Raw genomic sequence first — 15840 nt, forward strand, 5'->3', positions numbered from 1 at the left:
CAAAATACAACCTTTATTTCTAAGGTTTGCAGACGGTGAGTCCTGGTGCTGCAAGGAGTGAACGCAGAGCTGGCTCTGCCCCAGCTCACCAAACAACACAGCAAATCCCACCTGGATGGCTCCCAAGAAATAAATACAGCGATGCTGGGGGTCTGCAGACATCAACTGCCCCTGTCAGTGACTGACTGCATCCAGCCCCACAGTGCTGAGCCCCACCCACACCAGAGCAGGGCCTTGGGAAGGATGAGCATCCTGCTTGCAGGCTTTGTCACACCTGGGTTCTCCCCTCCCTCTGCCCGGGCTCAGGGCTGGCAGAGCTGCCTGAGGACGGGGGTGATGTGGCTGGAGGTGCTGGGGGCGCAGGGCTGGGGGCAGTCATGCAGCAGCGTTGGCCCCATGCGCTGGGCGTGATGGAGGAGCTCCCGGGCAAACACCGGCTCTACCTGTGGGGGCACAGAGGTGATGGAGGATGGATGAAGGTCTGGGTACCACAATGGTCCCGGTCCTGGGATGCTGTGAGCACCAGTGTGTACTCACGTGGGCCATGATGAGCTTCTGGAAGTGTTGCCCAGCGCTGGTGGGGAACTCCTCCCCAAAGCACAAGTGGATCTGGTACTGCGGCATGGGCTGCCCATGGCTCAGGTACCCCCGCAGCTCTGCAAGACACCGGCACCGTCAGGGGACACGGGGATCCCACAGGACCAGGATCTCCTGGGGAGGGCAAGTGGGCACTTACGCTGCAGGAACTGCTGCGTGTCCAGCAGCTTGTAGGTCTTCTCCCTCTCCAGTTTGTTGGGCCCATCCCTATGCGGGGCAAGGGGCCCGTTCCAGTACACCCTGCCCTGGCACTGCCGCTTCATGAAGACGCCCTCGGGTGCTACCCACAGCAGCACCCCGCGCTCCAGGTGGGGCAAGAGCCGCTCCAGCACATCGGTCATCCCGGCCACCCTCCCGCTGCCCCCAAGCGCCCGCGGCGGGGGAAATTCGATCTGCTCCATGCAGGAGGGGCCGTAGAGCCGCTCCCTGTCGGCCGGCGCGGGGCGGGAGGTGATGCGGCAGCCCTCGGCCGTGCGCGTCGTCACCTCCTTCACCAGCAAGTCGCAGTAGTAGAAGCGGACGTGGAGCCAGGAGTCTGGGGCGAGGGGAGGATCAGCCTGCGGCAGCGCGGGCGGGGGGGCACAGCCCGGGCACTGCCTGGCCAGCGCGGCTCCTACCTGAGTGGTTGATGTCCTCCATGGGGAGGTAGGACGGGGGCCTGGGGAGGACGTGGCCGTGGGTTGGGTTCCAGCCGTAGAAGACTCCCCTCATGTGGCACCCTGGGCCAGGGCAGAGATGAGGTGGCAAAAGAACACGGGCAGGTGTCCCCAGGGGATCCCGAGGGCTCCAACCCCTGGGCCAGAGGGGCAGCAGGGTCCTTCATGCTCCTGCTGCTCATTTTTGGGACCCTAAAGCCCCTAATGGTCATATGGGGCAGGGACAGAGCCCCAGCCCTGGTCTCCATCCCCATGGGCACTGTCTGCGCAAAGAACAGGCTGCAGAGCTGTGGGGAGCTGGGTCCCTCCTGCTGGGCAGCGCGTGCCCCCTGTCCTCAGCCCTGTTCCACTGCCAGGGACCCTCCTCACCTTGCTCTGTCTGGTGGGCAGAGAGAAGGGGCAATGGAGACACGTGGCACATCTCCACTGAACCCTTCTGGGCATCCTCCTCTGGGCTCCCCACGGTGCTGTCCTGGGGAGAGCAGCGGTGGGGAGGGATGAGTGGGGTCCATGAGGGAATCTGGGGGTTTCATCTTTTCCAGCCCACAGGCAGCTCCGGGGGCCTGGCTCACCTGCTGGTCCTTGGCTGGGGACTGTGTGTCACCGTCCTTCTCTGTGGAGAGCAAGTAAACTTGATGAGCTCCCAGCAAACGGCAGGAACAGCCCCTGGGAAGATACCTGCCTGCCTGGGACACCCAGAGAGGAAAAGGAATGGGGAGGAATCACTGAATCCCAAACTGGTTTGTGTTGGAAGGGACCTTAAAGCTAACCCAGTCCCAACCCCTGCCACGGGCAGGGACACCTTCCACTAGAGCAGCTTGCTCCAAGCCCCTGTGTCCAACCTGGCTTTGAACACTGCCAGGGATGGGGCAGCCACAACTTCTCTGGGCACCCTGTGCCAGCGCCTCAGCACCCTCACAGGGAAGAGCTTCTGCCTAAGAGCTCATCTCAGTCTCCCTTCTGGCAGGTTAAAGCCATTCCCCTTGGCCTGTCCCTACAGGCCCTTATAAAAAGTCTCTCTCCAGATTTCTTGCAGCCCCTTAGGCACTGGAAGACCATTGTAAGGTCTTCCTGGCACCTTCTGTTCTCCAGGAAGGATGATGTCTGTGGGACACAGGGCTTGTACAGGCAGAGTGCAGGCATCAGCCCCAAGTCCAGCACAGGAGGAGGGATGGCAGGGACGTACCTGCAGCCCCGGTGCCCTCGGACACAATCTGGTACACCTTGTAGGGCTCGGAGATATCCAGCTGGCTCCGCTCGGGCACCTCCTGGAAATCGGTGCTCTTGTTGAGGGCGCAGCGGAGGCGCGTCTTCCATGTGGAGGGGTCTGCCTTGTCCGTGCCCTCGTGGTACTTCCCCTTGTAGATGGCCCAAGCCTGGGGGAGCAGAGGGTGCCCTGTGCTACGGGGGCTGCCAGCACCCCGGCCCCCACTCTTCTCGACAAGAGGTCCACTGGGGATGGGGGGGGCAACTGGGGCTGTGTGCCCTGGGGGGCTGCTGGGCGTTGGGGAGTCCCAGGGGAGCACATAGAGCTGAGCAATGGGGAGCCCCAGGGTTGCACATGGAGTCGGGTGGGGGGTCCCAGGGGTGCTCATAGAGCCAAATGGGGGGGGGGGTCCCAGAGCAGCAGAAGGAGCTGGGCAATGGAGAGCCCTGCGGGCGCACCCGGAGGTGGGTGGCAGATCCCGGGGTGCTCCCGGAGCAGGGCGGGGGGGGTTGTCTCGGCGATCCGGGAGTACCTTGAAGAGCGCCGCGTCCTGCTGCTGCCGGTAGTCCTGCTTGGCCGCGTGCTTCCAGGGGATGCGGAAGAGCGTGCGGTGCCGGTTCTCCCAGCGCAGCCCCGGGTACCGGCCGCTGTCGATCTGTGCTATCAGCCACTCCTTGAGCCGCATGGGCCCCCCCGGCGCCGCCATCGCTGCCCCGTGCCCCGGGAACGTGCTAGGGCTGAGAAAACGAAAGCGCGGATCCGGGTTTCACTTTCCCTTCCACGCCCGGCGCTGCCGGCTCCGACTGCGCTGCCAGCCCCGGGGCGGGGGAGGGGGGGGCGGTTCACGGGGCTGCCACGGGAGAGGAGACAGGGTCGTTCATGGGATAGGGAACAGGGCAGTGCACGGGAGAGGTGACGGCACCAGGAAGTACAAGGGACTCCCCTGCGCCCCTCCTGGGTGCCTCCTCTTAGACTTTAAGGATCCACACACACTCCCGGCAGGGGACAAGGGACCCGCTCCCCCATCCTCCTGCTTACGGGACCAGGACACCTCCCTGCCCCGGGGCCGTGTCCTCCCGTGGGACCAGCATCTCAGTCCGTGGGTGTGGGGATCTGTGGGACCAGGCACAGGGTTTCCAGGCTGCTGTGAGCAGGGACATTGCCCCATCTCCCTGATCTCTGCTCTGCTCTAACACTTTCATGTGCCTCGCGGGGCTCTGGCTGCTGAGCTGAACGGGAATTGGGTGGGAAAAGCCGAGATGAGCAGTGCCAAGGGCTGCGGGGGGCCGGGGATGGAGCCTGACTCATCCCGCGCTGGCCCCGGGATCCGGGCAGAACCGGTGCCCGTGGTTACGGTGCTTCTGGGCACCTTCCCATGCCTCAGGGTGCAGTTCCCGCACCCACACTGCTCTGTTGGGAGGAGGGTGTCAGCACCGGGACCGAAGTGGGCCCCGCGAGGGTCCTGAGCAGCCCCGTCGCTCCCGGCTACCTCCTGAGCATCCTTCCCCTATGCCACGGCTACCAGCAGGGTCTGTCCCTCTCTCCTCCCAGCCATCCTTTTAGGAGGAAGAGGTATTTCACCCTGAGTGAGGTGTCCCTGCCCATGGCAGGGGTTGGAACTGGATGATCTCAAGGTCCTGTCCAGCCCAAACCATTCAACGATTCTGTGATCACTGCTACAGAGCCACGTGTTGCTGCACGGGGAAACCCGGCTCTGCCTCTCCTGAAGCCACCAGGTCTCCTTTTGCAGCCCGTTGGGTTTCCTTTCCAGCTCTGAGTCAGAGAAAGTCTCCTCTCGCAGGGAGGAGGATGAGTGGTGGCACACTCAGGGCTGTGGAGCTTTGAAATGAATAAGCAGCATCACAGCACTCAGCCCCGGGCTTTCCCAAAGGACATGGGGATGTGGCCACGTGGCACCGATGGCACATGGGGCACACAGGGGTGTTCATTGTCCTCACTGAGCCTGCCCGTGGCCCCTTCACTGATGGAGAATCTGCATCTCTCCTTGGGAAGGAGGGCGATGGCAGGGGGTCAGCACAGCCTCTCCCAGCGGCTTGCACAGGTTACATGCAAGGCCAGGGGACAATGACAGCCAGCCCCAGCCTGACGGGATAAACCTCTATCAGCAGGGATTTCAATCTCGTGTGATCCACAGGACCTGTGGGATCTGATTACCGCAGGATCAGTGAGGATGCTCTGGGGTACTTGAAACTTTGTGCTTTGTGCAGGTGAGGTGAAGCTGCTCAACCCTTAAACTTTTTATGCCAAAATGAGCTTCAGAAGGAGTCAAACATTAACTCAGTGCTCACCGAGCCCTCACCTGGGCTTTTCCAGTTGTGCAAACCAGATCTGCCAAACTAAACACGCTTTGCTGGGCTGCAGAGCTGGGCTGGAGGTGCCGTTGCTCTGAGTGGGTTCACAGCATGAACAGGGAAACCCTGGGTTATAGTCTGCCCCGGCATGGGGCTGACAGGAGGGTGCAGCCATGTACGAGGCATGCATACATCTCCGTGGCGTGGTCCTGGGGTGCTGCGGGGGGCGGGGATAAAGGGTGCTGGAGAGCCCTGGCCTGGGGATGAGGGAGCTTGGAGGAGAGTGGGACCCTGCGGTGGAGGGTGCAGGTAACTCCATGGGCTCAGTGCCTGTCCAGCAAGGTGGGAATCGGACTCCCAGCCTGCCTGGGTCACCCCAAGGCAGCACCAGCCCTGAAGGCAGAGGTAGGAGCCATGGAGCTGAGGCTCTGGCAAGGAGCTTCTCACACACAAACCTCGGGGCTCCCAGGAGCTGCTGCAGCACTTCCTCAGTTACCCTCCCAGAAACAAAAGGGAGCTTCAGGGTGCCAAAAGGTGGAGCTTGGTGTGGCACAGCCAATAGGAGTAACACCATAACCACCACAGCCCCTCCTGCCCTGCGCTCTGTGCATCCCCTCCAGCTCCCACAGCATGGGAGGCCCTGCACTGCCCCAGCCGCGGCACCATGGGCACCAAGGGACAGTCGGGATGCCTGACTAGGTGTTCACCTTCAGCCACCATGCAGGGCTGAAGCAGTGATTATTCGTTACTGATGGGCACGCTCTGCCCCATGCTGGTGTCTCCAGGGAGTGGGCAGTCCCTGCTTTCCAGGAAGCTCTTTCACTCTGGCACCCCATCACACACAGCTGGCATTTGTCCTTGTCCCTGTCTTGCCTCGGGGTCACATTCCCCTGGGGTAGAGGGGTGACAGGGACCCCAGAACCATGCTCTGGCTCCCAGCAGAGGTGCTGATGACCCAGCTGGGCATCCCCAGCATCTTCCCCATCTGGGGCTGTGCCCCAGGGAAAGGTTTAAATAGGGCAGGTCCGGGGAGGAGCTGGTGCTTGTGATGCTCAATTGGTGCCAGGCTCTCAGCAGGCTCCTGGACCTGGTGAGTGAAGGGGCTGCAGTGAAACAGGCTCCATGTGAGTGCCCTCCTGGAGCAGAACCTGTCCCCATACAGAGCCCTGCTGTGGCACCTGGGTTTCTGATCCCCCCTTGTAATCTGCCTGCAAGGCAGCAGGGTGGTCCCCAGCCCAATCTGTCCAGCCCACTGCTGCCTGCTTCCGCAGTCTCCAGACCTTCCCCATGCTGGGACCTTCCTCCTCAGCATCCCCCTTCTGACCTGGCCATTGAGGGGAGTACAGCTGTGCCCCAGGCAGATCATGGAGAAAAGGTGTTTATTACTGGGGGGACATAGAAAGTCTTTAAGCAAAATGGCTTAAGGCTCTGCTTTAGTGAGGTCTGGCCAGGTTAAATGCTTAGTTCCCACCTTTTGTACAGATTGTGCCCTGGGATGGGTGGGAATGGGGTGCAGTGGGCTCCTAAAGCTACAGTGCTCGCTCAGGGCTTGTGCTTGGCCGGGCAGGAGCTGGACCCTTGCTGTGGTGGCATTACCTGCTAATGCACCCACGTCCCTGCTCCACATCCACCTCGGCTCTGGGAGCTTGTGCTGCTGGTGGGGAAACCCACACCCTGTGCGCCCCGTGGGCTGTGCAGCGGGTACCCAGGTGCCAAAGCTGCTGCTGGCATCACCTGGGTGCTGGCCCCGCGGCACGGGAGACCCCCTTGGTGGCTCTGTGGGGACAGAGACTGGTGCCTCTCACCAGGCATCCCCAGAATGCTGGATGTGAAGAGGCTGAGCCCACCGAGTGCTGCGGAGCCCAGCAGTGCATGTGAATCCCTGCCTGGGAGCCAGGGCCGGAGATGGCACGCTCGCACCCCAGAAGAGAAGAAGGAGCTGGGCTCGGTGTGGGTCCCTGCACAGCCCCCTGTGCAGTGGCTCCTTCGTCTCTCCCAGGCTATTGGGTGATTCTCGCTCCTTTCCCGTGGCTGGGGTCACTTCAGACAAGCCGGGATGCAGGAGAATGTCCTCTTCACCCGCAGCAGGAAGGGAGTTGTGCTCCTGATGTCTCTGCCTCTTGGGACCCGTCCTTGCAGTGCTCCCTCTGTCCTGGAGGGTCCCCCTCTCCCTGCTGGCAGCAAAGCTCTTATTTCTTCCTCATCATTGAAAGGGGATGCCCCATACCTCTGCTTCAGGTGCCTGCGGACCTGGGGAAGGAGGAAGAAGCAAACTAAGGTGCCTGTTTCCAAGGGCAGATCCCAGCCTGCCCACAAGGGGAGCGCGGGAGCAGCCTGGTCCCGTGGGGACCCATCCTTATTCCAGGAGCTCTGAGGAGCAGAGCAGGGGGGCAGAGGCCGGTCCCACCTTGCGGGCTGCGCCGCCGCCGAACTCAGCCAGCTGCTGCCTGAAGCCGGGGTTGGGGTTGGCCACGGGCCGGATGGTCCTGATGGCCTCCAGCACCTCCTGGCAGCTCAGCTCCGTCACGGCCATCACGTAGGCGACGACCACGGTGGTGCTGCGGGAGATGCCAGCGAGGCTGGCGAGGGAAAGGGCCGCTGTCAGCAGCGCACCCTGACCCCACGCCTGCCCCTTCCCTCACCCCCAGCTATTTCGGTTCCTCTTCTCCGGGAGCTTGGGAGAACTAAGCCCTCCCAAGGTCCTGTCCATCAGTGCCTATAAATACCCGCTCGTCCCGGGGCAGTGAGAGCAGTGGCTGCAGCCTGGCTGCCTGCCCCAAACCCTGCTCTGCTGCTTGCCCAGCGGTAGCAGGAGCTGCCCCGTCTCCAGGGCTGCCCCATCCCGCTGGGTCTGAGTCACAAGCCACAGCCCAGGGTGGATCCATGGGCACGGGGCCCTCTGGCACGGGCTGGCTTTGCTCTGGGGGTTGGGGGCTGGATTGTCTCTGTTGCGCTGGGGGGGCACAGCATCAGGCATGGGAAAGGAAACGTTACCAATGGACGAGGCAGTTCCCTCCGTGCAGGCGACACTGGTGGATGAAACTGATGCATTCCTTGAAGTGCCTCTTGCTGGCAGGAGAAACAAACCAGATGGAATAAGGACTTCAGGGGTGGAAGGGGAGTTTTAGGCTGGAGGCTGAGCAGCCCTGCATGTCCAAGGATGAAGCACTAACAGAAACTGCCTGTTGCTTCACAGGCACTGCCAGCAGCTGCTGAGACTGGAGCAGCTCGGTGCTGTTGTTTCCCAAGGGAAGGTGCAGGGGCCAGCTCAGGCCATACTAGGGATGGGGACGCTGTGCTGGGGATGTGTGGGGCTGCCCTGGGACTTGTGTGACTTGTGCTGGGGCAGCAGGAACTTGGCTGCTCACACCTCCAGCCCTGCCAGCACCCTTGGCTGGCTCCAGAGCCTTCACCCACTCCAGCCACGTCCCGCTTGGGCCAGGACCTGCTCCCCAGCAGTCACTGGGCTGGGATGCTGTCATGGCCCTGAGCTGGTCCCCAGCACCGGGACATCAGCCTGTGGGTCACTGAGCCTGGGGAGCTGGAGGCAGTGCCTCAGCCCTGACTGCCCCTGCGGCTCCCAGTTCTCCCTAGGGTACTCACATGTTGGCCTCAGGGGTGTCAGGCAGGGGGATGCGGAGGTAGGTGATGTCCTGGAAGACACAAAAGGGAGAGGAGGAATGTGGGATGCTGTGGTTGGGGTGTCATGGATGCTTGCGGCCAGTTTTTGGAGCTTTGTTCCCCCAACACAGCATCTCTTGGCAGGGGAGGGCAGTGGGGGAGAGATGAAGCTGGAAGCTGGAAATTGTTTCCCATTAGCATTCAAGGCCAGGTTAAATCACACAAGGGCCAGTTTCCCATGCGGGCTGGCTGCCCAGCTCCTCTGGGACCACTGACCGGGGAGAGATGCATGTGCTGTGGGATGCTTGGGGGGAAGGAAGATGCTGCAGCACGGAAGGAGCTGTGGGGATCTACAGGGTGGCTTTGGGTGCAGGACCCTACCTGCAGCAAGGGCTGGGGAGATTCATGGATGGAAACGATGTGTGTGATCTTGTTCCGGGTTAGCTGTTCCAGGTCTTTGGCATCTAAAGGGTAAAACTAGATGTTTAGCATGTATTTGTTTCTTATCCTTCTCTTCCCACAAGCACATCTGCCATGCTTCTGCAGACAGCCAGCACATAAAGCCTTGCTCCAGCATCACACCCGCCACACGCAGCAGTGAGACATGGGCAAGCACTCAGATGCACCCTGGAAATCTGGAGCCCAAACACTGTGATACCAAACCAGATCCCCCTCCCTGTGAGCACACTGGACCCTGCTGCTCTGCTGTGGTACGGATTCACACCTGAACGGAAAACTCCCTCCTATGCGAGCCAGCAGCTCCTGCCTGTGCTTGTTCCAGTGTGGGGAGGAGATGCGCTGCCTGCACCTCCCCTGTGCAAACACACACATGGCAATGGGACCCGCTGCACCCTCAGGGATTGCTTTGTCAACTGTGGGAGTGGAGCTGCAGTGATTTGTACCAACCCTGAGTTCAGCTCCCTCTGCCTGAGCGCTTTAGCACCTCAGGGGTCTGCAAAGCACACCTCAGCAGTGACCCGCAGCACTCTGTGCCCTCTCTCCTGCTGCATGCACAGAAACTGAGCCTCCTCAGCTGTCTGGAGCAATGATCTGCATCTTGCTAATGCTCCACATCCCAGTCTGTGGTCCTGGTCACTGGTCAGCACAGCAGTGGTTGCACTGGGAGGGGAACATGCTCCTCTTGCTGTCTGGGCAGCTTTGAAGCTGTCTCCCTTTGATGCCATGACCAGCCTGAGAGGAGGAGCAGTGTTTCCCATCTCATTGCATTGGGTTTGTAAATGTTCACGTGGTGTAAAACCTTGGCTCGTGAACCCAGCCCGTGATGTGCCAACAGCGTGATGTGAATTTTAATAGGAGTGAGTCTCAAGAGGGATGTTCTGCAGGGGAGCCGGGCTGGCTGCATGTGGGGATGGAGCTGGGGACCATTGTGGGGCCTTGCACTGTGCCCATCACCTTCACAGTGCCTCGGGCAGGCAGTGACAGCAATTGGTGACACTGGCATCCAGGCTTACAGAGGCTGGAACAGCTTTTGGCTGGAGAAAATGCCTGTGAGCAGTCAGAGCTTCATGTAGGAGGCCTGAAATCTCTGTCCTCACTGCATTGCTTGGCAGAGCGATGCTCAGATGGCATCAAGCCAAAAGCCCACTTGCAGGATCCCCCATGATGAACCTGGGCCCCTCTGCTGCCAGCAAGCCACGGCTCCCCCAGCCCATCCCAGCACGCTCCATGGGGAGCACAGGGTGCCCTAACTGGGGCTGTTGCTCTGGCTCCAATGACATCGTCTTGGCAATTCCCACCAGTGGTTTTAAACTTTCTCACACTTCCAGCAGGAATCCAGCTGCCAAAAGAGCCATTAGGGAGGCAGGAGCACTAATAAATGCTGGTTCGTCGTGGCAGATGCCAGGATGTGATCATGAATCGCCCCTGGAGAATGAAAACTCCTTAAAATAGTGGTTGGTGTGAGAAGGGGTGACTCTGCCTCTGGGAGAAATTTCCTCTTGAGGATGGGCAGCCCCCTACTGCATCTACAGCTGTGAAACTGAGGTGCCTCACCCCCAACCAAAGCAGAGGTGGAGGGTTTCTGCCTGGTGTTTCCCCCCATGCCTTCACCCCCACTGCTGCCAGCACAATCCCAGCACAGGGCAGAGCACATGTGGGTGCTGGCAGGGTGTTGGGCAGCGCTTGCAGGCAGGGAGGCACCAGCTCAAGCCCAGCTCCTCACTGGAGGCCGTCTCTGTGGCAGCAGGGCTCTGCTTACCGATGAAGTTTCCGAGGTAGAGGCCGGGCAGGATCTGTGGGACACAAGGGGAAGGGCAGGGTGAGCAGTGACCTTGTGCCATGGGACCCACCATGCCAGGACCCCCGTGGGAAGCAGTGGCCTTGGATGAAAGGCCAAAGTTCTGCCATTAATGGACCATCACCAAGCACAGGGCAGGAGTAATGCCAGTGCCCCTGATCATGGGTGCTCCAGGGGCTCCAGCTGCTCTGGGATCCAGCACATGGGGCTGGATGCAGCCCTGGTACCCTCATGGGTGCTGCAATCCAGCCGTGGCTTTTTTTATTGCTCTTCTTCCTTGTTATCAAACTTCTTTATCAGAGCTCATTATCTGAGCTCAGCAAGCAGTGTACACCTCATACAGCCCTGGACTCTACCCATGACTTGTGGAAGTCCTGCTGCCCAAGGGACAGGGAGCAACAGGCATGGGGAAGCCATCCGGGGATGCAGCAGTTCCCCGTGCAGCCCCAAGCTCTGCTCCCCTCGCTCAGTGCTGCAGGGAGCTTGTTCCTAACAGCCAGGAATAGCTCGCTCTGGACACCGCATCTTCATCTTATTTTCCTTGGGAAATTCCACTCCTCGTGATGAAAAGATAATTACGTGACGATGCCTCTGTTAATAGCACTGCAGATGCACGAGGAGGACACCTTCTTCCCCTGAGCTATTTTATACTTCCCTATCTCCCAGCCTGGGCAGTGAGGATCCAGGGCTGTTCACCCTGTGTCCAGCTGGTTCCCCTCTAGCTTTTCCCTCTGGTGATGTTTGGTGCCCAGGACCTGGTCCAGCAGAGCTGATTCCCACCAGCACAGCTGGGCTCCCACTTATCCCACTGCCCACGTTTGAAAACGTTTCTCTTGCCTGAACAGCTTGAAGAGGGTTTTCTTTATGATTCGTACTATTTTAGCCCGGTTTTCTATCAGCAGAGAACCTTCAGCTTGCAGCTGCGGCACTGAGAGGAGCGGGTGGGAAAGCGCCAGCCGGCAAGGGCAGCTCCCAAGGGCAGGACACCGAGCCATGAATAAGGACACGTTCTTGTCCCCAGCACCCTTCTGACCCGCTCCTTACTGGAGGATAATGGGGCAGAACAGTCTGCACCGGGCACTTCCCCAGATACTGAAAGGCTGGGGGGTAGGGAAGGGGGATGTTTAAAGCTTAGGACCTGGAGATTTTTGCAGGGAGAATTCTCTGTTCAGCTGTGACAGGGAAAATCTCAACCAACCATAACAGGGTGCCCGTTCCCTCTGCCCCGTGGTGCTGAGCCTCACGCACAGCCCGGCCCCGCTGAGCAGGGAGTGTGAGACTGCAGGGTTTGGGGTCACACAGGGCTCCTGGTGGGTGCTCGGGAGCCGGCGCCTTGGCTTTAAAGGATCCCCCCTCCCTCGGAGGGGCTCGCAGTCACCCCTGCCCTCCACAAGCCCCGGCGTCTGTCGGACCGAGCCCCCGCTGCCGGCAGCGTTTCCGCCTGCTTCTCCTCCGGTTTTGCACTGCCGGCAGCAAACAGCCCGCCTGGGATGCGGTGCCGGCAGCTGAAACGCCGCTTGGCACCGCAGAGCGTGTCCCACCGCCGCCGCCGGGACAAGCGGGCTCGGCATGGCCGTCCCAGTGCTCCCCGTTACCTGGCTCATGCCGTTTCCCATGGCCGGCAGCGGGCGCCGAGGGGGGAACGGGGCGCGGGTGTCCTTGTCCCCAATGCTGCCGTCCTCCCCGGCCCCAGGTGCGGCTGCCGGCCCCGCTCCAGATGCTCTCCGGTCGGGTTTCCGTCATGAAGAGCTCGGCTCCCGTGGCGAGGCCGAGCCGGTAGCGGCTGTGCCGGAGCAGAGCGGACCTTGGCCGCTGTCCTCCGCTGCTCCTGCCAAGGCCCTTCCCTGGACGCTCCGGTGCGGCTCTGGCCGGGAGCAGACAAAGGAGGAGAAGCTCCCCCTCTGCGCCGTGGCGTGGGAGCACGGGGCCCGCGCTGCCTGCTGCCTGCCGCCGCTGCCCGCCGCGGCCGCACAAGGCTGCAGTGTTGGGAGAAGAACAAAACCTTTGTCCCGCTCCATCAAGGAAGGTCTGTGTGACCGCGCGGGGAAGCGCCCGGCAGCGTGGCCACCCCTCCTGCGCCATGCCCATTCTGCGCCATGCCCATCCTGCCCTCGCAATGCCCATCCTGCCCTCGCAATGCCCATCCTGCCCTCCATGCCCACCCTGAGCCGTGCCCACCGTGTGCGAGCCCCCGGCCCTGCACACCTCAGGGCAGGCAGCGGTGCCCACCCGCACGCAGATGCTGCGGGGTCCCACTGCGGGGGGGGGGGGCGATGTCCTGCAGGAATCTCTGGGACCGAGGGAATGCGGATCCCAGCCCCCGCTTGGCAGCGGGACCGCAGCAGAGCAGAGTAGGGGTCTTGGGGCCCCCGTCCTTGCCCCGGCACGGCTCCCCGCTGCCTGCAGCCCCGTCCTTGCCCCCCTGCCCTACCCCTGCGCTCTGCGGGTGCAGGTGGGGAGACAGGAGGGGACAGGAGGGGGGGTACCTGGGGGCACGGGGCGGGATGAGCGGGACGTGGGACACGGGTGGTGCGGGGGGGCTGGAGCACACGGGGCGGCACCGGGGGCCGGGGGAGCTGAGCGGACCCGGGACCAGCACCGGGCTCTGAGCCCCGCGGGGGTCACACCGGGGGGGTCCAGCTCCGGGTTTCCGGTCCCACGAGCGCCCCCTGCTGCACAGCGGCGCGGTTGCCATGGTGATGGTTGCCGCCTGGAGGGCGCGGGCGCAGGCGCAGGCGCAGACCCAGCCTTAAACTCGGGCCTTGACTCAGGCCCGAGGATGGATCGGGTACGGCAGCACCAGCGGCCTAGAGGCGGGCTTATGGTGCCCTCGTCCCCGGCTCCTGTGCGTACACGGGGCAGCGTGTTCAACCCCAGTGCAGGTGAGGGCGAGCACAGCACCAGCAGAGCCTCCTGCCGCAGGCTGTGCGCTGTGTCCTGCCTGCCCAGCCCAAGGGGTTTGTGTTGAAGCCCACTGGAGATGCTGCAGTGGATGGAGGGCCTCTGAAGCGGCTCTGTTCTGGGCAGTCTCCTTTGTATCTGTGGGCAGCAGGTAAAGCTCTTGCTGCCCTGTCTGCTCCAGGTCAGTGTTTCCACAGCAGGGAGGTGTTCCCCCTGTGAGCCTTGGCACTCCCCAGCCATGGCGGGAATGGAGCTGAGGGTGGTTTGTGATGCTGGGCTGTAACCTGTGGTGGTTCTGCTGCGGCGCTAGGGGCTAAACCTGCTCCAGAGTCAGTGTGGGCAGCAATCAGTGCTGCCTGCCCTGGAGAGGAGGGTGCTGGCTGCATGGAAGGCTATGGAGCAGCAGGGATTGTAAGACCTGATCTGTTCTAGCTCCCCATGGCCATGCAGAGATAAGGAAACTCAAAATTGAGCCTTTTGCTGCACACAGAGCAAGCTGTTCTCAGTGGTATCCATAGTTGTTATTTTTCTCCTCAAGAGTACGTGGTGCAGTTGATGCCCAGCAGCTCCTCAAGGGCAATTAAAGTGAGTCAGCCTGTGGGAGCGTCTGTTGTGCTGAACTGTGTATTTCTCTTTCCACCCAGCTGAGTCAGAGGAGCTGCTGAGTGAAGGATGTGAAGAGCTTTCGGAAGCAGTTAGAAAGAGAAGCAGGAAAGCCTGAGGCAACAAGATGTGCCTTTGTTCTGAAGGCTTTCAAAATGCCTTCAGAGCACCATGTTTGTGGAAGGATTTTGCAAGCATCCTGACATTGCTTGGATGAGGAAGCCAGTAAGTATGTGCTCTCCCAAGGAAAGTGAGTCCGAGATGAATGAGACCTTCATTCTGTGGAGGGAGAGGAAAGTATGCAGGAAATCCACAGGAAGAATTGGGCAGAGCAAGGTGAGTTTCCTCATCAACACATCCCACCAAAACATGTGTTGTGTAGCAGTTTATGCCATCAGTTGAAGCACAGCTCGGTTTATTTGTAGAGCCCAAATGAACTCAGTGGTGAAGATGTAAAGTGCAGAGTTCTGGTGTGGAGGAACAGTGCTCCTGGGGGCTCTCACTGTGGGGTTATGGGCAAGCTCATGCTCTGAATTCCTTAGGTTTGGCTGCAGGTGTGCAGAAGGTGGGTGGGTTTCGCAGGGCAGCTGCCTCATTGGCTTCTTGTTAAGCAGCATTCCAGGGCAGCCCCTAAAGATGGAGCTGTGAAAACATCTGTTTGGCTTTAGGGAAATCCCACTCATTAGATGTCAGCTGTGGTAAGTCCAGCTGATCACTGAGTGGACTTAATCCTGACAATATGAAGAGGTTCTGGGAGACTCCATGAGCAGCCTGGAGTGCACTTTGGGGTGGATTTAGTTGGCTTTAGCTTCTCTCTGCTCTGCAGGTGGAGACCTGAAGGGTAGCCTCATGCTCCACATCACATTTATCCCCTCAGACCTGGAGCTGTGCTGAATGCAGCAACTTCCACATCAGGCAGTGTCCTGGGGACCGAGGAAATACTGTGTTTCCTTTAGAAATTACAACAATACCTGATGCTGAGAAGCTCCGTGTTTCTCCCAGATAGCTGAAGCCATTTAACACTATGAGTATCATGCAGTGGTGCAGAATTGAACATAGCCCATCTGTGAGACCTGTGAAAGAGCAGTCACTTCACAGGTTGGGTGAGGAGGCTGGGCCATAGGATTCACCTCAGAGTCAGGCTTGTCGGTAAAGGCAAGCTTATGAGCAGTGAATGGGGGGTAATTATGCAAAGTAAAATGTGAATTACAGCCAGGAGGACAGCAGCCAGTGATTATCTAACTCTGCAAATAGGAATGTGTTAATTGGCAGTGGAAAACCTTACATTAAGCTGATTTTATGCCCACAACCTCAATTAACATGGTAAATAACCAGAACACAGTAAACAAGGATATGTGAGAAGCCTGTGATTACTGAAATTCTCCCAACTTAAAGGAGATGGTTTGTGGCTGACCTCAAAACTCACAGACGAGTAAAAATAAACTCTGTGTTACTGCTCCTGTGGGTCTGTGCTCATGAGCAGTCCCTGTTGGGATGTGTCTGGTTGCTGCTCCCACACGTGGATGAGGAGCAGGTCAGGGCATGCAGAGCCACATCCTGGGGCTGCAGGAGTTTGGGCTCCTTTGAGAGCTGCCCTGAGGAGGGAGCCTGTAGTACCTCATGTAGCCAAAGCTGTCTGCAGGGGTTTTCCTGCTCACTTGCTGTAGTTTTCTGGCACCTTTCATG

General features: G+C 60.2%; 2 protein-coding genes across 2 annotated transcripts; both read right to left on the bottom strand.

Annotated features, from left to right (window-relative positions):
- Positions 1 to 302: 302 nt before the first annotated feature.
- LOC308226226 (interferon regulatory factor 4-like) lies at positions 303 to 3166 on the bottom strand (the record flags this gene model as incomplete). Its single annotated transcript, XM_080627746.1, has 8 exons — positions 303 to 443; positions 538 to 656; positions 737 to 1132; positions 1215 to 1316; positions 1623 to 1725; positions 1826 to 1866; positions 2440 to 2629; positions 2993 to 3166. The coding sequence occupies 8 exons, from the start codon at positions 3164 to 3166 to the stop codon at positions 303 to 305; spliced, it is 1266 nt and encodes a 421-aa protein (XP_080483872.1).
- Positions 3167 to 6809: 3643 nt separating this feature from the next.
- On the bottom strand, positions 6810 to 12266 carry DUSP15 (dual specificity phosphatase 15; the record flags this gene model as incomplete). The annotated part of the gene is made up of 7 exons (XM_080627771.1): positions 6810 to 7022; positions 7180 to 7351; positions 7767 to 7841; positions 8376 to 8425; positions 8775 to 8857; positions 10612 to 10645; positions 12246 to 12266. 7 exons carry the CDS (start codon positions 12264 to 12266, stop codon positions 6810 to 6812), a joined length of 648 nt encoding a protein of 215 aa, XP_080483897.1.
- Between the last annotated feature and the right edge of the window lie 3574 nt (positions 12267 to 15840).

This window comes from Psittacula echo (genome assembly GCF_963264785.1).
Source record: "Psittacula echo genome assembly, chromosome: 12".
NCBI lineage: Eukaryota > Metazoa > Chordata > Aves > Psittaciformes > Psittacidae > Psittacula > Psittacula echo.